The following is a 24,340-nucleotide window of genomic DNA, read 5'->3' as shown; positions in this document are numbered from 1 at the left end:
GTCCTGGGTCAGCTCCAGAGCCTTCTTCCTCCTCCTCCACCCAGACCATCCTAGGGTCTCTTGGGGGTCTCTGCTCCATGTCAGTGACTGGAGCTAGTAGCAGGACAGATGCCTTGGAAAAGTTCCGGAGTACCAAGTCCCACGCTCTGCCCTCGAGGGCACTGCCAAACACAAGCCTCGGAAGGCCACAGGTCACCAGGTCCTGAGGTCTGGCCTCGAGGTCAGCTGCAGGAACAACGCCTCAGAAAAGGTCCAGGTCAGACAGGAACGAGTGCGCTGTGCGGGGGCTCCTCACAGCACCGCTCTGTCCCGTCCTGTCCCGTCGCCTGCTCCTGCAAGCTGTGGAGTGTTCTTGTCACCACCAGCTCCTATGTCACCACGTGTCACAAAGGACACACTCCTCCATTCCATGCCACCGTGACCGTGCTGCAGTGTGTCACAAAGGAACCTTGCACACACTGCCACCTGCCCTGGGGCCGCCTCCAGCCCACCCAAAGTGGCCCCGGTTGGAAGGAATCCCTGGCCCCAAGTGTCTAAGGCAGCCCGACAGGATCTTTAGGAAGGGCTCAGCCCATCAGCAAACGCTGCCCTGCTCTGCGGGCTCAGGGCAGCAGAAGGAGCCGCCAGGGCTGCCGAGGCAGCCGCGCTGGCAAGGGCACGGGGCCTTCCAGGGAAGCTGGCACGGCCTCCTTGGGACACGTCCCGGCTGCTGGCCATCCTAAACCCGCAGCTGTGACAGGCACAGGGAACGTGTGGGCCAGGGCACCAATGCTGCTCTGAGCCCTGGGGCCCGGGCAGCGCTGCCATCAGCAGGTGTGGCAGAGTCCCCGCCCAAGCAGAGCTGCCACCCCCCGAGCCCTGGCAGCGCTGCTGCCCCTCTCCTGCCCCAGAGACCTGTGCCCTGGGGGGCTTGTATGCCACAGGGAGCCAAAGCCCACGTGCACTGGGAGCTGTGCTCCTCCCTGCAGGGGCTGTTGGCAGCAGCACCTGGAGCTCTGCTGCAACACTTGGTGTCTGTCAGAAGCTCGTACTACATGCTGGAAGTGTTTTCTCATTAAAGTAATTTCCTGCAGCACAAAAGCCTCTTTACCGTGATGACACAGAAGAATCTGGCATTAAAGACTCCTCACTTTAGGAAAGCTTTACTTTCCATTTCTCAACTCAAGTAGTTCCAAAAAAGTTGCAAACTCCCCCAATCAATTGTGATGGCCTGAGAACATGAGAGTTGGAAATTGCCTTCCCCTCTCAAAGCAGCAACTCATGTGCCTTGATGTCATGCATTGGGAGTCACTTTACAAACATCACACTACCCAGAGGTGAACAGAAGGCCATTCTTTGCTTTCAAATGGTTTTCAATGAACGGATGGTAACATCCTCATTCCCTTAAGGAATAGAAGCTCTAAAAGAATGCAAGTCCTCTTCTTCCCTGCAGGATAATCAGGACCATGAACAGACATAGTCACAGGTATTCTTTCTGCCCTCCATAACCAATGCTCCACCAAACCACAGATGCTGTCTTCAAACTGACTCCAATTCCAGCCTAGGACCTCTCCCCTTCCGGACAACTCCTTCCCCAACCTGCCCTCCAACATCAATCCCCCCAAACACCCGCACAGGAGCCCTCAACACCCCGCCAGGACCCCCAGCTGTCCCTGTCCCTCCGCAGAGCTTTCCCAGCCTCCAGCAGACCCCCTGGTTCCCTGCACGTGCTGTGGGATGGCCCTCAGGAGGATCTGCTCCAAGGCCTTTCCCAGGAGCAAGCTCAGGCTGCCAGGCCCACGGCTCCTGGATCATCCTTCCCACCGAGCCTTCCTGTGCACGGCTGTTCCCTTGGCACATTTGCGCTCGGCTGGGACTTCTCCACTCAGCCAGGGCTGCTGCTAAAGGATGGAGAGCAGCCTGGCAAGCTCTTCCTCCAGCTGCCTCTTTCCTCTTGGGGGAGGAAGAACATTCCACAGGCAAGAAACTGGTGCCTCCACAGACCCTGGATCCATGCTGGGACAGACAAGGATGTGAAGTATGTCATATGGAAAAACTCTTTATCACTAACCGCTCGCATTTGTTCTGTCTGTTCCTTTGTTACCCGTGGTATAAAGCAATACTCACTCGTTTGTCATACACAGAGGCCCCCGCCTACACAGCTCATTCACACCATGTGGGTTCAAGTCTGATGGGTGCCTTGCACAGGTGGCACAGGGAGTCCCACCTACACGGTCCCAGGTCAGGGGGGAGCGTCCCCTTGGTGGGTTAGAGTCCCAGAGTTCAGGAGTGGTATGCTAACTGGCATTGATTAAATGTGGCTGGAATTTGGATTGGGAGCTGGTTTAGAGAGTTTATTAAGTCTGGTATAATATCGTGTGTGTGTCCATGTGTGGGAACTCAGTACATCACTCCGGATGTCCAGAGCTACCGAGACAACCCTTGGGGGGCTCGGAGGCCCTGGAATGTTGCCAAAAGTACCTGGTGGCTTGACTTTGATCCTTTTAAAGAAATGACACCTGAAGGTGAGGAGATGAGAGAATTTCAGGTCTGAATGGTGAGGGGATGTTATTCACTTGTTAGAACTTAAGTTAGAATGCACTGTACAGGGGGGTTTTATGTGTTGTACAGGGGGGTCTAGAATTCTGTGCATGGATCAGGAGTCCCAAGATGGAGGAATTTGGGCGTGCCCTGTCCTTCTTCTTTCTTCTCCTTGGCATCCATGTTCAGGATGATGTTGGCATGTGTGGATTGGTTCATAGAAAGACTACACTTGCCAACAAGGGCAGAAAGTATTGGGAATTAAAGGTAAATATCTAATACGTAATTTTCACTATAAAAGAGACAACCACCTCGTGGGCGGGAGAGAGTGCCTTTGGCTGTCTTGCTGATCAGACCTCGGCTGGACAGACAGAAAATCTTTGTAGATAAGAAATAATAAACTCAACTGAAGACCTAAAAGCAAGAGTCCAGACTCCTTCTTCGAGAGCGCGGCCTACCCAGAACCACTTTTTCCCGTGCTGGGGCAGAGACAAGTAACAGCCGACCCTGGCATCTACCATCCTACCATATGGAAACAAGAACCTGCTGTGTGATTGCCCAAAGCTCTAGAGATCTGTTATTGTGTGAATGTAACTGTGAAACCATGTTCTGTAAGGTCTGAAGTCTGGAGTCAGTCCATGTAAAGTGCTGTACGCAGGGGTGCCAGCCTCCACCCCACACGCCGCTCCCTTGCCAGAGGCGGTGCGGGCTCTTCTCCAGGCTGCTGTGGGCCCGAGCCGGGTGCCCATGGAGCCCCGGCGCGGCGGGGCTGTGGGGCGGCCCCGCGGCTCCCCGGGCAGCAGCCGGCCCTCTGCCCCCTGCGGAGCCCGGCGCCAGCGGCTGCTGGCCGCGCCTCAGGGCTGTGCGGGCAGGGGAGGCCGGGGCTGGGCGCAGGGAGCGCCCGCCACAGGGGCTGAGCCCGCGCCGAGCCTTCCCTGCTGCCGCTCTCTGCAGCTGGCAGAGGACACGAGCCGAGCGGCCGAGCAGCTGCGCCGGGCCCTGCGCTACCTGGAGAGCCCCCAGGAGCCCCTGCGAGAGGCGGCCATCAGGTTCATGGGTGAGCCCCGAGGCCGGGCTCCCTCCCCGGCCCGCCGCAGCTCGGCCCCAGCCCCGCCCGCTGCCCCGGCAGCGCCATCCGGGCCCGGCGCCGTGGAGCCCCGCCTGGCCCGGGCGCTGCTGCCGCTCTCAGACCGCCCTGCCAGCTGAGAAATGCTCCTTGGGCCTCAGCCTTGGTCAACAGCCCCTGGGCTCAGCTCCTCTGCAGCTCAGCACAAACACTGTCTGCCCCAGGCACTGGTGCTGCCCAACCAGCTCCTGGTTGCTGTAGGAGCAGCCCTGGGAACTGGTATTGTTCCCTCAGTGGCACAACATCCCTGTTCTCACACTGCCAAAGAAAGCTGTTGATGCCAAGTGCGGCCAGGATGAACCATTGCTGTGACTGCAGCCCCTCTCTTGGGGCCCTACAAACAGCGCTCCAAAAGGAGCCCCTTGGAGCTCTCCTGGGCCAGCGACTCCCTCTGAGTGGGGCCTTTCCGAGCTGGGAACTCTCCCGTTTGCTGCACTCGGGGATCCTGAACAACGAGGGAGCCTGGGCCGATCCCCCCACTCCTCCAGGCTCAACCCTTCACCCGCTGGGGAGATGCCAAAGCATCCAGAGGGAGCATTTCCTGCCTTCAGGGGAATTTGTCACAGGTGCCTTGCACTGACTCTTTGTGTCTGTGTGCACACAGGAGTGCCTGTGCTGGGGAAAAGTGACAGAAATGATGCTCTCGGAGGGGTTGGAGTGCCTTTGATAGCAGTCAGACCTGAGTCAGTCAGACCTGTAAGTAAGGTTAAGTCATGAGGAATAACCTAAGTTAAATGTTGTTAAGAGTTGTTTTTCTCCTAAGTAGTTATGTTTAATATAAGTTATAAGCTGAGTTAAATACTGTTAAATGTTATTGCTTTGTTAAATTGCAAAGTCATAGGTCATAGGTTAAATACTGATAAGCTCTGTTCTTTTGCTAAATTGTGAAGTTGAAGGTATCAGTTAAGGTTAAGGTGGAAGTTAAGGTTAAGACCTGTTAAGTTTGAGCTCTGTTAAGCTTTTGGGCCACATTCCTTTTATCCTTGCCCTCACTGTCCTTGTGTCACACACACACACAGGGACGGTTTTCGGTTCCTTTCTGGTTTGATTGCCTGGATTTTGTTTGGTTTTGTTGTTACTTTGTTTCCTTCGTGTGCTTGAAGTGTCCAGTCAGGAGCAGAGTGACTCTTGCCAAGGAATTTTGTGGTGCTGTCACTTAATATTAAATCTGGTTGTTGCTGATCCCTTGCTGGGGATTTTTTCAGCGCTCTCAAGCACTTGTTCGTAACAGGGTGAAGGAGCCCTGGCCCAGGCTCTGGCCCTGGGGGACACGGGGACACTGCCGGGGGGTCCCTGTCCCCCTGTCCCACCCCCCAGGGCCCCGACCCCCTGTCCCCGTGCCAGGCTCTGGGGTCGATCTCATGGAACATCCTCTGGGGGAGGCTGCGGCGCCGGGGACGGGGGGGCCCAGGGGGACAGGGGACCCCGCTGTGCACGAGCAGGGTTGGACTACTCTGGGGGGAGCTGTGAGGGGGGCTGGGGCAGAGTGACCTCCCCAGTGACCTCACATAGCCCCTGCGATGTCACACAGCCATTCTGTGATGTCACATCCCCTCTGTGATGTCACACAGATACCCTGTGATGGCAGAATCAATTCTATGATGTCACAACCTATGATGTCACAGAGCTTACTCTATGATGTCACAGACAACTCAGTGATGACACACACAACTGCTCTGTGATGTCACAAAGCCCCTTCATGATATCACAGGGCCAGTGCTGGGATACCATTCTGTGATATAAATCTGCACTGTGATGTCACAGAAGAAGATTTGGTGATGTCACAAAGTCACCATGTGATGTCACCGTCTGTTCTGTGATGTCACACCTGGCTCTGTGAAGTTGCTCAGTCACCCAGTGATGTCACAACCCACTCTCTGATGTCACAGAGCCACTTTCCATGATGGCAGAGGCTACTCCATGGCCTCACATCCTACTCTGTGATGTCACAACCCCCTCCATGATGTTACACAATCCTCTCTGTGATGCCATACTGATACTCTATAATGTCACAGCACACAGTTTCACATCACAGCCTGCTCTATGATGTCATACTGCCATGCCATGATGTCACAGCCTGCTCTGTGATGTCACACAGAATCCCTTCTATTATGCTGTTGCTACTCAATGACCTCACACAAGAAACTCTGTGCTGTCACACAGCCCCTTGCTGACATCACAGCTGCTCTGTGCCTCTAGGACACATCCACAGAGGTGCCGCTGTCACACAGCCCCCTCTGGGACATCCCCCAGCCCCTGCCAGTGCTGAGCCCCTGTCAGCTCTGTCTGTGCCCTGCTGGTGTCCCTGAGCTGCCCTGGCAGTGCCCCAGCCCTGCTGGGCTGTGCACAGGAGCTGCTCCTGGCCAGAGCTGTCTCTCTGCAGCGCTGCCCTTGCCAGGAGCTGCCTCTGGGCCAGGAGCCCGGCCCAGCTCAGCAACACAGACACAGCACCAGGACTTTAATGACCCTCTGGGGCTTTGGTGCTCTTTGCATCAGACTCAGTCCCTCAGAGTATCCTCAAAGAACTTCTCAAGAACTCCAAATCAGATTCAAATTTCAAACTTTCTTTAACTTCTAATGGGTCCCAAGGAGGGACACAACTCATGTGAATGTGTCCCCAGGTTCCAGGTAGAGCAGAACACTGGAGGCAGTGATGACAGGTGGAAACAAGCAAGGGAAAGGTGTCTCTGGTGCTGAGAAAACCTGGATGTGTTTCAGGAATGCAAAGGGCCAAGGCCTGAGCCCCAGCCCCTGTCAAGGCAGATCCTGTCCCTTCCTCCTTGCTCAGGGCTCTTCCCAGGATGTGGGGATGTGCAATGCCAAGGGCAGGACCATGGGGCGGCCCCTGCCAGGCTGCTGAGCAGGGACAAGGAGGCAATGAGGCCCCAGGCCTGCCAGGGTCACTTGTCTCCTGCTCCTGGCTCAGGCCCAGGGCCAGCAGCCATGGCCAAAGTGCTGCCCAAGTTGGCTGTGTCAGGGCCTTGCAGCTGCTGCACATCCTGTGCCCTGTGCAGCCCAGGCTGTCCTACGGTGTCCCTGCCCTGCACCTCTGTCCCTGCAGGCTGTCGTCATCCCCCAGCTGCCCCACCTGGCTGGCCCCTTCCTTTGCTGACAGCTCTGCCTCCTGCCTGCCTCTGCCTGCCCGCACACAGCCTTGGGCTGCTCCAAGCTCCTTCTGCACCACAGTGCTGCCCTAGGGGAGGAAATTCTTTTCTCTTCATGTCCAGTCTGGGCCTCCCCAGCTGCCCTTGTGTTGTGTTCCACTGCAGTAAGCAGCAAAACGATGCCCCCAGACCCCAGAGTCTCAGACCTCAGGCAGGCATTGATGACCAACAGGGAAAGGAAGGCAACAGGATGGGTCTTGGTTTAGCAAAGCCCAGGATCCTTTATTGTGCCAGATACCAAGACAAGAATTTAAGGGGAAGAGGGGGTGGTGGCTTGTCATGGGTTTTATATGAAAGGGTAGGGGTGGAGTTTAGGGTCGGAGTCCAATAGCAGAAGGAGCAGGGCACTGCAAAGGAGTGGATCGGGGAGGTCCTCCAATGGAAAAATGTGTGGCGGGGACTTTGCAGTAGAATTTGAACCAATGAGAGTACAGAAAAGGAAGAACGTTCTGTGGCCATTTCTTATTTGACCAGATGGGGTGGAGTGTCTTTTCCTGGGCTTGTAGAGGCACACCCCACAGGGTGGAGGGGCGGAATCCTCTTTAAATCACGCCCTTCACTTGATGCTGTCTGTCTGGCTAGAATCCCTGCTTCCTGGGGCGGGGGAACTCCACACCCTTGGTGCCATTATTTCTTTCTCTGGGTGTTTTATACAAAGAAGAAAAACTCCAGCCTCTCTGAAACCACTCTTCAATCCCTCTTGGGCTGCTCTTGTTCTGTCCTCAGTCTCAACACCACTGAGCCAAGAGCCACCACCTTCTACCTGCTGATTATGTGATGAGGCGTCCAAACCCCATCTTGGGAGATTTTTGGTTACTTTCCAAGGTCTGTGAAAATAATGGTCAATGCCCCTGTTCCACATCTTGCAGTGACAGAACAAGAGTCAATAACTCTCAACTGAATGAGGGTGGATTTACATTTGTTAAAACGAGGAAATATTTTACAATGATGACAGTGGCACAAAACCGCAACTGTTTTTCCAGAGAACTGCATTCTCCATCACAGGAATCACAGGAATTATCCAAGAGCAGGAACTTTGTCCAACCTGATTCAGTGAAACCCTCTCATCCCCAAGGACAGAATTCCTGTTGTGTGGGTTCTCTGATGTGCTGGGTGTCCTCACAACGCTTCTGGCCAGAATGTCTGCGAGGGCAGCCAGGCTGCTGCAGGGGCAGGGACCTCACAGCCATCACCATGGCAGCCCTGTCCCCTGGGCCTGGCTCTCCCCTTTCCTCTGCCCCTGCCTTGTCTCTGCTGGCATGAAGAGTTTTGTCATCAATATCTTGTCCCCAAGGTGCTGGGACCAATGGCTTCCCAGGCAGGCTCCTGGAGCAGAAGTGGCTTTTCAGAGCCCAGGCAGAAATGAGCCCTGAGGCAGCAGCTCTGCAGTGCTGGCCACCAGGCCGAGCTGCCAAGGGAGGCTTCTGGCCATGCCCTGCAAGCAGCTGCTGCTGCCAAGGTGCCTTTGGTGCCTCAGGCTCTGCCTGGCACGGCTCCCAGCACGGCACTCTGCCCTTGTGCCCAAGCCCTTCCCTGTGCTGGGGCTGGCCTGGGGCTTTTCCTGCAGCGGGACCTGCCCTGTTGATGGCACAGGAAAGGCAGTTCCTGCTGGAGCAGGAGGCTCTGCCTGCCATGGGCTCCAACAACTCCAGCAAGGCTCTGTTGACATCAAAATCGCTTCCTAGAGCAGAATATTCTAATAATTGTTATAGCTCCCATACTGTGGAGTAAATAACCCCTTTTTTTTTTTTTTAATTTACTCTGTGCTGTAAATAAACCATTCTGTCTAATCATGATCAGAATCAATCAGAGCCATATTTATATAAATATATCTGGTATTCCATCGTTAATCCTGTGGGACAAATTGAATTAAGGTTCAATTCTACCTGTCCAATCTTTTACACCTTTGAAAAAGTCTGGGGCTGGGATTCGATCCAGCCGCTCCCAGTCTCCTTTTTCAGAAGGAATTTTAGAAGTAGAGGCCCTGCAGGGGTTTGAGGATCCATGGTGGGTGTTGGGTGTCATTTCTCCACCTCATGACTCAGCAGGAGTTTCTCCAATAAAGAAATAAAGCTTTTGCCTGAAGCTCCCACTTTGCCCATGACAGGAACCGCTGTGAGTGTCTGGGACATCCCGGCTCGTTGGCAGCCTGAGGACCACTGGGATGTCCCCGTGGAACCCCTTGAGTGCCTGTGACAGATGGGTGCCTTTGCAGCCCAAGGTGCCCTGGGAGGTCACCGTGGAATGGCTGTGACTGTCTCTGACCACAGAAGATCTTTACCATCCCCAGAAAGCCCTGGGAGGTGTCCATGGAGCCCCCATCTCTGCCTGTGACATTCCAGCTCTTGAACAGCCTGGAGACTCTTGGAAAGTCCCCATGGAACCCCTCTGTGGGCCTGTGACTAATCTGATCCTTAGCATGGCCACCAGGGCTGGGACCAGCTGGGATGCTTGGTTTCCACAGGGCAGGGCTCAGGAATGGGATTCCCCAATTTCCTGCTCCCCCTAAAACCGTGCTGCCGATTGCTGCCCTCCTGCCTCCCATGGAAAGCACAAAAGGCAAAGATCCTGGGCTAGGATAGGAAGAATTTATTGGGAACAGCAACAAGATGAGGAACAAACAGGAACAGCAACAATATTGATAACAAAAGGGATAAGAAAAATGGAAAACTACAACTCAGCTGACTGTCTCTTCCCGGCCACAATTTCCTCCTGCCTGGGAAGGACACCCTTCTCCTCGAGGGGAGAGAGAGACTCCCTTTCCTGTCCTTAGCAATGACCAGAGGTGGGAGTGAATGGGATGTCACGGCCATGGCCACAACCTCATGTTATTCGATTCCACATCATGTCATTGGCAGGGGCAGGAAAAGGGACAGGTGTCCTCCCAGCATGGATCACAGGAAACATGGATCACCAGGGCTCTGACCAGCATGGGTCATCCAATGGGGGATGAAGCTGGAGCAGTTCATGAAGCTCTTCCTGCAGCAGGGGCATTTGCAGGGTTTCCCTTACCGGTGACTCCATTGGTGTTGGGTCAAGTTAGAGCTGCTGATGAAGCTCTTCCCACACTGGGGACACTGGTAGGGCCTCTCCCCAGTGTGGATGCGCCGGTGGGTGACGAGAGTGGAGTTGTGCTTGAAGCCCTGCCCACAGTCGGGGCAGCGGAAGGGCCTCTCCTCGCTGTGAATCCGCTCATGCAGGAGGAGATTGCAGCTGCTGTGAAACCTCTTCTGACAGGTGTGGCACTCGTAGGGCGTCTCCCCAGTGTGGATGCGCCGGTGGGTGACGAGTTGGGAATTGCGCTTGAAGCCCTTCCCACAGTCGGGGCAGAGGAAGGGCCTCTCATCAGTGTGGATGCGCTGGTGGGTGACAAGGTGGGAGTTTTGCTTGAAGCCCTTCCCGCAGTCGGGGCAGAGGAAGGGCCTCTCCTCGCTGTGAATCCTCTGGTGCCTGAGGAGAGTGGAGCGGGTCTGAAATCTCTGCTGACACTCAAGGCATTCATAGGCCCTGTCCCCGGTGTGGATGCGTTGGTGGGTCACAAGGGTGGATCTGTAGCTGAAGCCCTTCCCACACTCCCCACACTCGTAGGGCCATTCCCCGGTGTGGATCCTCTGGTGGCAGATCAGGTGGCAGCTCTGCCTGAAGCTCTTCCCACACTCCAAGCACTTGTAGGGCTTCTCCCCATCATGAAGCTGCTCATGGACCATCAGCTCTGAGCTCTGGCTGAAGCTCTGTCCACCTTCCTGCAACAGGCTGGGTCTTTCCTCCTCAGAGCACCCTGGGCTGGGTTTGGAGCACCTCCTCCTGCAGGATCTCAGGGAATTTTCTTCCCCATTGGATTCCTGTACCATGGAGCCACTCAAAACGGCCTCTTCCACAAGGTTCTGCTGCGGAGATTTGTCCTCGCTGGTCTCCATCCTCATCTCCTTGTCTGAGGAAGGCAGGGCAAGGAGAGGATGGGATTTCCCACCATGCCAGAGGGAAGGGGAAGGAGGTTCTCCCCATGCATCCCTGGCAGGACGGCGTTGGAAGCAGGGTTGTCCTGCAGCCTTGGGCTGTGCTCTGCAGGGAGATGGAGCAGGAGAGAGAGGGAAAGGGGCTGTGACTTCCTCCTCACCTACCTGATGGTCCCGGGACATCTTCCTCTTCCTCGCAGCCTTCTCCTCCATCTGGCAGTGGTTTTGAGATGAGAAATTCTGTTTTGGGAGGAAAACAAGAGATGAGTGCATTGAGTTATGTACAGGTTTGAGGGTAAACCAGGGGTACAGTCTAAGACAGAATTGCAATTTAAGAAGAAAATTAAAATTAAGGCAATGATACAGAAACACTGCCTTAAACTGACAGTCAGGATATAACCTGGCACCCTGTTGGTCAGGGTGCTGGTAGCAGTCCCATTAGATGGTGGCCTCAGTCCTGTTGCAGTGATGAACGTGATTCTGTCGAAGCGGTGATCCTGTAGAAGGGTCTGGTCTTCCTCTTAAGGTCCAGTGGTGGTGATGGAGCTCTTGTCCTCTGGGAAGCCAGTAGCCAATGTGCTCCTGGTGCTGCAAGTCTCAGCTTATATCCAGGTAGGAATGTGTGGCTCCTCCCCCTGGGTGGAGCATCCCACAATGGGATGATGTCATTTTACCAGTCCTGCAGGGACACTCAATGGCCCATTAACCTAAGATAGCCCCTGGGGATGTTATCAGGGCTGAGTCATGGAAGAGATAAAGAACACTGCCCCGCCTGTTTATAACAGTTTCTAAAGGTGGTGATGGAAAACATGCATTTGGTTACATCTTGCACTGCAACCTGAAACAGTGGGGTAATCCCTGCTCGGGGGGTGAACACCACCCCCCCTACCCAAACTGGCTCAGGTGTAAAACCCTCTCCCTGAGAAGGCCACACACACAGGGGACAATGTCACACTTTGGGGTCCCAGGGTCCCCATCTCCAGCCTCCAGCCAATCCAGTTACTTGGGGCTCTCTCCTCTCCCCACTGCCCTGTCCTGGTTTAGGGCAAATTTGGGAGAAAACCTCGAAAAGGGGATTCCACTAGAAAGCAAATTCAAGCGGCCCCTCCACCAACCAGTTTGGGAAAAGATTTCCTTGGAGAAAAGTAGAAAACACCTGGTTATTTAACAGGCAAGGGATTCACGAGCAGAGCAAATGACCAATATTAAACAACAAAACCTCTTGCCACTCCAAAAGAGATGACAAACTCAGCAAGTCCCTCCCTGGGCTGTAGCTCAGCACACTCATACTCTTATCAGTCTCTTATCTGTCTCTTATCAGTTCCTCCATCACTGGAAAAGCCACAGCCCAGACTCAGCCCAATGGGCCACAGGTGTGAGCTGCCAGTGCCCTTCTGGGTGATCAGTCCAGAGCAGGTTAAAACAGCTCCAAAGAAAAAGAAAAATCACAGTCCAGGGAACTTCTCTGCCTCAGAGAGCTAAAAAACCCCTAAAAGCCAAGGAGAGCCCTGTCCCACCATCTGTCCCTCCAGGAGCTGGAATGTGGAGGAGTGAGTGCAGTTTGTAAAACAAACTGCTCCCTTCTTCCTCCCTCCCTTCGCTCTCAGAACCAGCCTTAAATGTGCAGAACTCATTTCTGGGCTAAACAGACAAATGTGGGTAGGAGCATGATCCCAGGTCCAGCCCTTCTGGGGGTTTGGGGTGTCTCTGTCCCTCTGACCCCGATGATGTTTGGGTGGGGTCACACCAGGGCTGAGAGGGACAGAGACCCCCCCAGCCTCCACAGGGATGGGAAGGTCGGAGAGCCCCCCAGCCCCAAGCACCCTCAGCAGTGAGAGGGACACAGAGCCCCTGGTCCCCAGCCCTGCACAGGCATTCCCTGAGGCCAGAGGGATGGAGAGACCACCGAGCAACCAGCAGGGCAAGGGGACAGAGACCCCCGAGGATCCCCTGGGCTGAGAGGGACAGAGACTGCCCCGAGCATCCCCCTGGCATGGGGGTGAGAGAGAGGGAGACCCCCAGGCATTCCCTGGGGTGAGAATGATGGACACCACCTCAGGAATGGCCTGAGGTGACAGGGACAGGGACAGAATCTCCCCAAGCCCCTCCCAAGCATCCCTCAAGCATCCCCTGGGCACTGGACAAAATAAACTTGGCAGAAATCAAACTTAACACCATGTTAAATGCCTTGAGGAACATTTGCTCTTGCCACAAGTCACTTGTGATGGAAATGTAAACAAATCCCAAACATTAATAAACCAACAATGGAAGCAATTCTGTGCCAATTCCAAGTTTCATCGGTTCCTGCACAGCTCCAGCTCAGCTGCTGGCAGGTTCCAAAAAAAAAAAAAAAAAGATGGAAATTTGGCCCAAGATTATTAAAAGGAAGGAAAAACTCTGTATAGCTGTGACAAAGGTGACAGGGACGAAGACACTTATGATTTTCACATGTGGCAAAGACTCCAAGCCTGTGAATTCAGGACTAATTTAGGAATCTAGCTACTTGAGCTGGGCTTCCTGTGGGACTTCTAGCAGCCTTGCGTTCCTCACATTGGGGTGAATGAATCCCATTCCTAAACCTCAGCCTGTGCAGACCAAGCATCCCAGCTGGTCCCAACCCTGGTGGACATGGCAACATCCTTGGGAGTGGGGGAGAATCCCATTCCTAAACCCTGGTCCATGGAAACCGAGCATCCCAGCTGGTCCCAGCCCTGGTGGCCATGGCAACAGCCTTGGGAGCGGGTCCCTGGCTGGGGCTGTGGGAACCTCTTCCCTCTGGTGCCCAGGGACAGGACTGGAGGGAAGGGCTGCAGCTGAGTCGGGGCAGGCTCAGGCTGGACCTCAGGCGCTGTCCAGGCTCCCCAGGGAAGGCTCCCAGCTCCAGGGCTCTCTGAGCTCCAGCAGCGTTTGGCCAGCGCTGCCAGGCCCAGGCTGGCATTGTTGGGGTGTCATGTGCAGGGCCAGCAGTTGGACTCCAGGATCCTGATGGGTCCTTCCCAGCTCAGCCAATTCTGTGGATCTGGGATCCCATGACCCTGGGGATGGGACGGCCAATGGTTGCCATGGCAACGGGCTCTGGCTGCAGGCCTGAGCTGGTGTCCATGGCAACCACTCCTGACATGGGGTCTGCATGGAGCTGCCGAGGGACTGAGCACAGCAACAGGGGGTTGCGGATGGTTGCCATGGAAACTGACCATAGCAACAGGGGGCTGGGGATGGTTGCCATGGAAACTGACCATAGCAACAGGGGGCTGGGGACGGTTGCCATGGAAACTGACCATAGCAACAGGGGGCTGGGGATGGTTGCCTGCTAAGGATCAGATTTGTCACAGGTCCTCAGAGGGGTTCCATGGGGACATTCCAAGAGTCTCCAGGCTGTTTAAGAGCTAGAATGTCACAGGCAGAGACAGGGGCTCCATGGACACCTCCCAGGGGTTTCTGGGGATGGTAAAGAGCCCTGTGGTCAGAGGCAGACACAGCCATTCCATGGTGACATCCCAGGAGTCCCCAGGCTGCCACAGAGCCGGGATGTCCCAGACACTCACAGCTGTTCCTGTCATGAGCACAGTGGGAGCTTCAGGCAAAAGCTTCATTTCTTTATTACAGAAACTCCTGTTGAGACATGAGGTGGAGAAATTACTTCCAACAGCCACCATGGAACCTCAAACCCCTGCAGAACCACTAGACTTGTAAAATTCCTTCTAAGAGAGGAGACTGGGAGAGGCTGCATCCAATCCCAGCCCAGACTTTGTCAAAGGTTTATGTATAAAAGATTGGAGAGGTGGAATTGAACCTTAATGCAATTTGTCCCACACGATTAATGATGGAGTACCAGAGAAATTTATATAAATACAGCCCTGATGGATTGTGATCATGATTAGTCAGAAAGATCTTAACCACAGTACTGGAATTATAACAATTATTAGAATATTCTGTTCTAGGAAGCAATTTTGAAGTCAACAGGGCCTTGCTGGAGTTGTTGGAGCCCATTGCAGGCAGACCCTCCTGCTCCAGCAGGAACTGCCTTTCCTGTGCCATCAACAGGGCAGGTCCCACTGCAGGAAAAGCCCCAGGCCAGCCCCAGCACAGGGAAGGGCTTGGGCACAAGGGCAGAGTGCCGTGCTGGGAGCTGTGCCAGGCAGAGCCTGAGGCACCAAAGGCACCTTGGCAGCAGCAGCTGCTTGCAGGGCATGGCCAGAAGCCTCCCTTGGCAGCCCGGCCTGGTGGCCAGCACTGCAGAGCTGCTGCCTCAGGGCTCATTTCTGCCTGGGCTCTGAAAAGCCACTTGTGATCCAGGAGCCTGCCTGGGAAGCCATTGGCCCCAGCACCTTGGGCACAAGATATTAATGACAAAACTCTTCATGCCAGCAGAGACAAGGCAGGGACAGAGGAAAGGGGAGAGCCAGGCCCAGGGGACAGGGTTGCCATGGTGATGGCTGTGAGCTCACTGCCCCTGCAGCAGCCTGGCTGCCCTCAGCAGACATTCTGGCCAGAAGCGTAGTGAGGGCACCCAGCACATCAGAGAACCCACACAACAGGAATTCCGTCCTTGGGAATGAGAGGGTTTTACTGGGTCAGGCTGCACAAAGGTCCTGCTCTTGGAGAAGTCCTGGGGTTGGGAATCCACTTTTCTGGGAAAACAGTTGCAGTTTTGTGCCGCTCTCATAATTGTAAAATATTTCCTCGTTTTAACAAATGTAAATCCACCCTCATTCAGTTTAAAGACATTGACCCTTTTTCTCTCATTGCAAGATTTGGGACAAAATAATTTCGACCACTGTTCTTCTATTTTCACAGACCTTGGAGAGGACCCAAAAATCTCCCAAGATGGGGTTTGGATGCCTCATCACATAACCAGCGGGAGGAGGCTGCAGGCTCTGGGCTCAGGGGTGTGGAGGCTGAGGACAGAACGGGAGTAGACTGGGAGGGAGTAAAGGGTGGTTTCATAGAGGCTGGAGCTTCTCTTCATAGTGGGAATGAGCCTGAAGAAGAAATAATTGTGCTAAGGGCAGCTGGGGAGGCCCAGACTGGACAGCGGGAGAAAGGAGTTTCCCTGCCAGGGCAGGGCTGTGGTGCAACACATCCCCCAGAAGGCGCCTGGAGCAGTCCAAGGCTTTGCGTGGGCAGGCAGAGGCAGGCAGGAGGCAGAGCTGTCAGCAAAGGAACGGGCCAGCCAGGTGGGGCAGCCAGGGGATGACAACAGCCTGCAGGGACAGAAGCGCAGGTTTGCTCAGCATCAGAGACATCTTTCCCTTGCTTCTCCCCACCTGTCATCACTGCCTCCAGTGTTGTTCTCTGGCTGCAACCTGGGGACACTTTCTCAGTCCTGTCCCTCAGAAGGATTGGTTTAAAGTATGAGAAACTTCTGTGTTTCACTCTCTTTTTGAGTCCCTGAGAAGTTCTCTGAGCACACTCTGAGGGACTGAGTCTGATGCAAAGAGCACCAAAGCCCCAGAGGGTCATTAAAGTCCTGGTGCTGTGTCTGTGCTGCTGAGCTGGGCTGGGCTCCTGGCCCAGAGGCGGCTCCTGGCAAGGGCAGCGCTGCAGAGAGACAGCTCTGGCCAGGAGCAGCTCCTGGGCACAGCCCAGCAGGGCTGGGGCACTGCCAGGGCAGCTCAGGGACACCAGCAGGGCTCAGCCAGAACTGACAGGGGCTCAGCATTGGCAGGGGCTGGGGGATGTCCCAGAGGGGGCTGTGTGACAGCGACACCTCTGTGGCTGTGTCCTAGAGGCACAGAGCAGCTGTGATGTCAGCAAGGGGCTGTGTGACAGCACAGAGTGGGCTGTGTGAGGTCACAGGTTGGGCTATGACATCACAGAGTTTGTTGTGAGAGGTCACTGAGTAATTACAGCATCATAGAGGGGATTCTGTGACATCACACAGCAGCCTGTTACTTCATGATATGGCTGTGTGACATCATAGATCAAGCTGTGAGGTCAAAATTTTTGCTGTGACATTAGACAGTGGCAGTATCACATCATAGAGAGGTTTTTGTGACATCACTGAGGGGGTTGTGACATCACAGAGCTGGCTGTGATGTCATAGAATAGGGTGTGAGGCCATGGAGCAAACTCTGTCAACATGGAAAGTGGGTTTGTGACATCAGAGAGTGGGTTGTGACATCGCCGTGTGACTGTGTAACATCACAGAGCAGGCTGTGACATCACAGAGTAGGTGTGTTTCATCTCAGAGTTGCCTTCGACATCAAGGAGTAGGCTCTGTGACATAAATGTCTGGACATCATAGAACGGATTATGCCATCACAGGGTATCTCTCTGACATCACAGAGGGGCTGTGACATCACAGGTCAGCTGTGTGACATCACAGGAGCTGTAAGACATCACAGGGGGCTGTGTGACATCACAGATCAGCTGTGTGACATCACAGGAGCTGTGTGAGGTCACTGGGGAGGTCCCTCTGCCCCAGCCCCCCCCTCACAGTTCCCCCAGAGCAGTCCAACGCTGCTCGTGCACAGTGGGGTCCCCTGTCCCCCGGGTACCCCCGCCCCCCATGCTGCAGCCTCCCCCAGAGGATGTTCCACGAGATCGACCCCAGAGCCTGACACGGGGACAGGGGGTCGGGGCCCTGGGGGGTGGGACAGGGGGACAGGGACCCCCCGGCAGCGTCCCCGTGTCCCCCAGGGCCAGAATCTCGGCGAGGGCTCTTTCACCCTCTTATGCATGAGCGCTTGAGAGCGCGCAAAAAATCCCCAACAAGGGATCAGCAAAAACCAGATTTAATATTAAGGGACAGCAGCTCAAAGTTCCTTGGCAAGAGTCACTCTGTTCCTGAATGGGCAATTCAGGCACACAAAGGAAACAAAGAAACAACAAAGCCAAAACAAATCCAGCCAATCAAACCAGAAATGAAACAAGAACTCTCCCTGTGTGTGTGAGTGTGCCAAAAGGGCAGTGAAGGCAAGGGTAAAAGGAATATGGCCTAAAAGCTTAACACAGCTAAAACCTAACAGGACTAAACCTTGACTTCTACCTCGAACTTCACAATTTAGCAAAAGAACAAAGCTTAACAGTATTTCACCTAACTTGCAACCTATGCCATACCAAATTAATCGAGAAATAACAGTATTGAACTCAGCTTATAACTTATATTAAACATAACAACATAGCAAAGGAGCAACTCTTAGCAGCATTTAACTTCACTTAGACCTTGTGATTAATCACCTCACTTACAGGCCTGGCTGACTCAGCTATCCAAGGCACTCCAACCCCTCCGAGAGCATAATTTCTGTCACTTTTCCCCAGCACAGGCACTCCTGTGTGCACACAGACACAAAGAGTCAGTGCAAGGCACCTGTGACAAATTCCCCTGAGGGCAGGAAACGCTCCCTGTGGATGCTTTGGCATCTCCCCAGCGGGTGAAGGGTTGAGCCTGGAGGAGTGGGGGGATCGGCCCAGGCTCTGTCCTTGTTCAGGATCCCCGAGTGCAGCAAACGGGAGAGTTCCCGGCTGGGAGAGGCCCCACTCAGAGGGAGTTGCTGGCCCAGGAGAGCTCCAAGGGGTTCCTTTTGCAGCGCTGTTTGTAGGGCCCCAAGAGAGGGGCTGCAGTCACAGCAATGGTTCCTCCTGGCCGCACTTGGCATCAACAGCTTTCTTTGGCAGTGTGAGAACAGGCATGTTGTGCCCCTGAGGGAACAAGACCAGTTCCCAGGGCTGCTCCTACAGCAACCAGGAGCTGGTTGGGCAGCAGCAGTGCCTGGAGCAGACAGTGTTTGTGCTGAGCTGCAGAAGAGCTGAGCCCAGGGGCTGTTGGCCAAGGCCGAGGCCCAAGGAGCATTTCTCAGCTGGCAGGGCGGCCTGAGAAGGGGAGGGGGGAATGCAGCAGCACAGGGCCCATGGAACCAAGGGACCATTGTGACACTGCGGGGCCACATGGAATCATGGAGAGCACTGTGACATCGCTGGGCTCATGGAACCAAGAGGACTGTACTGATACTGTGTGACTCCATGGAATGTAGGTATCATTGTGACACTGAGACGCCCCATCAAACCAAGGGTCCATTGTAACATCGTGGGGCCTCCTGCAACCGTGGAGACCATTATGACACTTTGCGGTGTCATGGGACCAAGGGGCCATTGTGACACTGAGGGGACTCCATGAAGCCAAATGTCCCTTGTGACATTGCAAGGCCTCGTGGAACCATGGAGGCACCATTAAGTGACTTTACAGCCTCATGGAACCATGGGGCCGCTGTGACAAGGAGGGCACTCATGGAATCATGAAGATACTATGGGGCCCTATGGAATAAGCAAAGCATTTTGATACTGTGAGGCCTCATGGAACCAGTGAGACCATTGTGACCCTGGGGGTCCCCACAGAACCAAGAGGAACATTGTGATACTGTGGGGCCTTGTGAAACCAAAAGGCCTTTGTGACATTGCAGGGCTGGAACCAAAGTTCCATTGTGACATTGCAGGGCCTCGTCGCATCAGTGCTCCATTGTGACACTGGGCAACCAAAGGAGACAATTGTGACACTCCAGGGCTCATGGAACCAAAAGCTCCAGGGCGACACAGAGGGGCCTCCTGTCATCAATGGTCTATTGTGACACTGTGGAGCCAAAGGAGACCATTGTGACACTGCAAACCCCCAGGGTCCAAAGGTCCATTGTGACATTGCAGTGCTCATGGAACAGAGGAGTCACATGTCATTGTGGGGCCTAGGGAACCACAGAGACCATTGTGACAATGCAAGGCTTCATGGAACCCAGGCATCGTTGTGACATTATGAGGCACCATAAAACTAAGGGAACCCGGAACAAGTCTGGCTGGTTTGACCTTCCGGACCCCTGAATGGTCCAGCTGACCTTGGTATGTTGAGAATCTCCTGTTACCTCCTACTGAAACACTGGGGCTCTGTTCTTTCCTTCCTATGGAAAAGAACTCTCCTTCTCCTCCAGGCACACATGGCCAGAATTCAGATTTCACCTCCAAATTTCCTTATATCAAGGAATTCTTTCCACAGGAATATTGCCAGGACAAGTCTGGCTGGCAGTGGTTTCATGGTCACTTCCCATCTGTCTTCAAAACACTGGTGAAGGCTCCGTGCTTTCCTTCCTAGGGAAAGAACTGTCCTAGGGAAAGAACTCTCCTGCTTCTCCAGGCACCCATGGCCAAGACTGGGGTTCCATCTCCAAAATTCCCTAAATCCAAAGACTGCTCCCAGACAAAATCTGCCATTCCTGACAACTTTGCTGGCCTTGGCCTAGTGAGGCTCTCACCTGCCTTCCAAACACTGGGGCTCTGTGCTTTCCTTCCAATTGAAAAGAACTGTCCTTCTTGTCCAGGTGCCCATGACCAGAATTGGGATTTCGCCTCCAACATTCCCTATTGTGACAGACTGGAGGAGATTGTTGGCTGGAAACATTTCACGTGTGGGGGAGGAAGGGGCAGGTCCAGCTTTGCCCTGGAACCCCAGCACTGCCCTGTCCTGGAACCCCAATCCCCCCAGAGCCTCTATCCCAGCCCAGCAGTGGCTGCCAGTCCCTGGCACAGCACAGGCAATGCTCCACAGCCACCTCTGGAGCCACCAGCCCAGCGCCTTAGCGACCAAATGACCCCAAGTCTCACCTGGGGGAAGGGCCCAGGAAGACCAAGGGGTATTGAAGGCTGACCACAAGGCAAGCACACATCTTGACTCTACCTCCTCTTGGAATTTCTTTCTGAACACGGCTGGAATCCAGGAGGCGGTAGCTGTGTGTGTGCTCCTCTGTATCTTTCTTACTTTTTTTCTCTCTCCCTGTCTGCTTCTACTTTATATGCCCCTTGGAAATTTTGATGAACTTAAAATTGAACAGCTTAGAGTTTGCGAAGTTGAATGTGCCAAATTAATGCTTTGAAAAGTGCTTTTTGTTGATTTAATGTCATAATAAACCTTTTGCCAAAGTTTCTCTGATTTTCTAAAGTTGCCAGTAAAGGCTGTATTGCTCTTTTGAGCTTTTCAGAATCTCTTGCTGGTATTTCTCCAGGGAGTCCAACTCAGAGTACACAAACAATTGTAATTCCTATTAAAAGTCTCTTTGAGAGAGTTTTTTAGTGGATGGGAGTCAGGGCTTGTCTGTCCTGCTTGGCACAGCCCAGGCAGGGCTTTCCCAGCCACATTCCACTCTCCATTGCCCAGCTGGAGCCACTGGTGCCTCTGAATTCTGCTGGCCCAGCCCCAGGGACGCTCTCCTTGTCTGCCCATTCCCCCACGGTCTCTGGGCAGGGATGGCCTCAGTGGGGGCTGCTAACATCCTCAGCAACTTGGAGGCTGCTGCTGGATTTCACTGCTGCAGAGGCTTGTTCAGCCTTCAGCTCTTCAGTGCAGGAATTCAGTGTCCCAGGCCTCATTAACATTCAGAACACCTTAAAAATCCAAGACTCTGGGAAGAATTTTTTTCAAATAAACCTTTCAAATAATTTAATTTGTGGTTATTAGACAGATTTCAGGAGTGTATTGAAACTGAATACATTCTATTTTAAAAGACAGTGAGAAATCATTTTTTTAGGTCCTGTTTAGTTTTTTTTCACTTCTAAAAAATTGATACGTGCAATCTACAATTGATATTGAAGCCAAGTACCTCCTCATGCAGCTTGAATAGATATGAAAATCAAGACCCTTCATGGCTGACAATCAATCAGACTCTGTCCCTACGCCCACCGCACCATTTCCCCCATCCAAGCCCTGGCACTCAGAGCAGCCTTGTGCAAATCTGAGCTCCCTCCAGCCCAGGCTGCACCTGCAGCTTTCAGCTCCTTGGCTCCAACTCCCACCTGCTTTCCTTGGAGAAGGAACTGCCTGAGACACAGAGGGATGTTCATTGATTGTCAGCCAACAAAGCCAAGGGAAGGCACAGCTCCATCAAATGCAAAAGTCATTCTTCTCCCTGGCTCTGCCCTGGCCCTGATCCCCACATCCTGTCCTCTTTCCTTCATCCCTCCTTTGCCAGGGAGCTCTGCTGTGGCTGTGGAGAGAGATCCAAGTGCAGCCCCTGGAGTGGGAACCACAACTCATCAGGTTTGTGTGCTTTGAGGGAGCAGGAACGGGTGAGACTCAGAGGCATAGAAAGGTTTTTCTTCATGGCACACATAATAAATGTAAACATGATAAAATTTAAGAAACATCAAAACCCTTCCCTCAGCAGCTTGTGACATGCCAGCAGCATCTGACGTATCCACCATCCACAATGGATTGCCATACAGGAAGGATTTTAGACAAAGACTTAGGAAGAGGTGACATAAAAGATACAAATACAACTAAAATGCTCACTGAGAAGGTGTTGAAACTTCTGAAAGATTGGGCAACTCCCTGATTCTCAAAGCACTAAGGCAGTCAACAGAGACACAATGGAATGAGCAGAGAACAGCTGCAGGAGGAAATCTGGGAACAACTGGAATTACATAGATCCAGCTGCTCCAAATCAAGAGATCTCAGACATGGCATTTCCACAGGAGAGCTGGAAACACCTGAAGGAAGAAAGCCATGAAATACTAGAATGAAAGTTGGTAGCAATGGTTGAGGGGAAGATCAGTATTTCTTCTCCTGACATCAGTAGAAGAAACCAGTAGATCCAGGAAATTCCCCTTCCTGGTGGGAAAATTTTGCCATTTCTTATAAGTACTCAAATGCCTCAGATAAAAAATATTTTCTGATATATTATGAAACCAACAGGTATTAAAACCTGTGCCCCTTTCCAGGCAGACATCAGTTTTGTGTCCATGAAGAGGCAGTGCCACTTCTGCATTGAGGTGCCCAGGGATTGGATCTCTCTGAGAGCACCTGAGGGAGAGCAGAGCACCTTGCAAGCTGCAGGTCCCTGCCAGCACCGCAGGGCTCCTGTCCCATCAACATCTGCCCTGCCCCAGTCTGAAACAGTGCCCAGCATGGTGCCGGGGTCATCAGAGAGCTGAGGTGTGTGCTGGAATTCCATGCTCTCCCCATCCTGCAGCAGCCCTGCATTTCCCTGCTCCAGCCTTGGTCTCCAACACAGCCATGGAGGCTCTTTGGGCTCCTGACTGTTCCTGCAGCCCCCCAGGGCAGCTGAGCTCTGCCTGTGGCACAGTCAGCCCTGGCCAGCGCAGGCCATGCTCAGCAATTGCTTGTGTGTGCCTGGCCTTGCTGTCAGCCCCGGCAGTGGCTGCGTGGCCCCTTGGTGGCCCTGTGCTGGCCCAGCCATGGTGGCCCAGCCCCTGTGCAGGCCCAGCCCAGGCCAGGAGCATTGCGGCTGGGAACGGCCCCTGTGCCGTGCTGCCCACAGCAGCCTTGGGGCTCTGTGCCCCATGGCCTCCCTGCTGGGCAGCCTCTGCCAGCTCCTGCACAGCCCCTGGCACCTGTGGGCCTGCACTGACAGCCCTGCCCCGGGCTCTGCCGGCCTCTGGGCCAGCAGAGAGGCCGGCCAGGGCTGGCCATGGCCGGGAACAGGCCCTGAGCCCCGCAGGAGGATGGAGCTGGGCCACAGCCAAACTCAGCCCAGGGCAAAGCTGGGCTCAGCAGCCAGGGCTGCCAAGGCCTGGGGACAGAGGCTGGCGGTGACAAATGTCCTGGGCCCCCTCCCTGCTCTGTCCGTGCCCCCAAGGGCACAGAGCAGCCTCCTCTCTGGGACACTTGCCTGTTTGCAATGCCTTGCACAGGCGCTGGCCCTGCCCCTCAAGGCCTGGCCTGAGTCCTGCCCCTGCACGCTCAGCCAGGCTGAGATGGACACTGATGGTTTCTGGGGCAGGCTCTCTGAGCCCAGCCCAGCTCCCTACAAGCTCTGCCAGCTGCCCTGAGCTCTGGGCAGCACCAAGGGCCTCTCCCCAGCCCAGCCCAGCCGGCTCTGGCCCCACAGCTCTGCTCAAGCCAGGCTGCTCTGGCCACTGGCCCCACGGCCTCAGCCCCTGCCAAGGGCACAGCAGCAGCTGCAGCTCACACAGGACTCTGCCCCAGCCATGGCGGAAGGTGCTGGGACAAGGCCAAAGGAGGCTCCCTGGCTGCCCTGCTTCCCTCTGGCTCAGGTGCTGAGAGCTCTGCAGCCCCTGCTGCCATCCCATGTGCCCAGGGCAGCACAAAAGCCCCGGCCTTGGGGCCCTCAAGAGCTGCTCCTGCTCCAGGCCCAGGGCCCATCCCAAAGCTGGGGCAGCCACAAAGCTGTGCCCATTTCTGTTCATTGCTGCTCTGATGGGGATGGATCCTCAGCCACTTGGAGGTTGATGATGAATTTTCCTACTCCCAAGGCCTCTTCTTTCTTGAGCTCTTCAGTTCAGGAATTCAGTGAGAAAAGCTCATAAACATTTGTTCAACATGCCCAAAGAAGAAAAGCCATTTGGAATAACAGAAGTTTTCAAGTTTTCTCTAATTAATTAGACAGATATCTGAAGTGTATTCAAAGTGTATATACTGTCTTGAAAACAATGCAGAGAGAACAGTTTGTTCTGTTTAATTTTTTTCCTGTTTACAGATTGATATCAGCAATGTCCAGTTGATATTGACCCCCAGCACCTTCTAATGCAGACTGAATAGCTATGAAAATCAAGACCCTTCATGGCTGAGAGTCAATCAGACTGTGTCTCCTGCCCCCTCCCGACCATTTCCCTCA

At 54.1% G+C, this 24,340-nt stretch overlaps 1 protein-coding gene across 1 annotated transcript; it reads right to left on the bottom strand.

Moving 5' to 3' along the window:
- Positions 1 to 9,408: 9,408 nt before the first annotated feature.
- LOC135278370 (zinc finger protein 239-like) lies at positions 9,409 to 13,523 on the bottom strand. Its single transcript, XM_064384918.1, has 2 exons — positions 10,932 to 13,523; positions 9,409 to 10,741 (listed from the first exon to the last, which is right to left on the bottom strand). The coding sequence occupies exon 2, from the start codon at positions 10,731 to 10,733 to the stop codon at positions 9,819 to 9,821; it is 915 nt and encodes a 304-aa protein (XP_064240988.1). The 5' UTR covers positions 10,734 to 10,741; positions 10,932 to 13,523; the 3' UTR covers positions 9,409 to 9,818.
- Positions 13,524 to 24,340: the final 10,817 nt, after the last annotated feature.

Source organism: Passer domesticus, chromosome 11 (genome assembly GCF_036417665.1).
Source record: "Passer domesticus isolate bPasDom1 chromosome 11, bPasDom1.hap1, whole genome shotgun sequence".
NCBI lineage: Eukaryota > Metazoa > Chordata > Aves > Passeriformes > Passeridae > Passer > Passer domesticus.
Note: the sequence above shows the minus strand (reverse complement) of the source record. Positions and strands in the feature narration are given on the sequence as shown.

What these genes read in the sequence shown, in the direction of transcription:
- LOC135278370 (XM_064384918.1), bottom strand. Translation starts at nt 10,733, where the DNA reads ATGAGGATGGAGACCAGCGAGGACAAATCTCCGCAGCAGAACCTTGTG.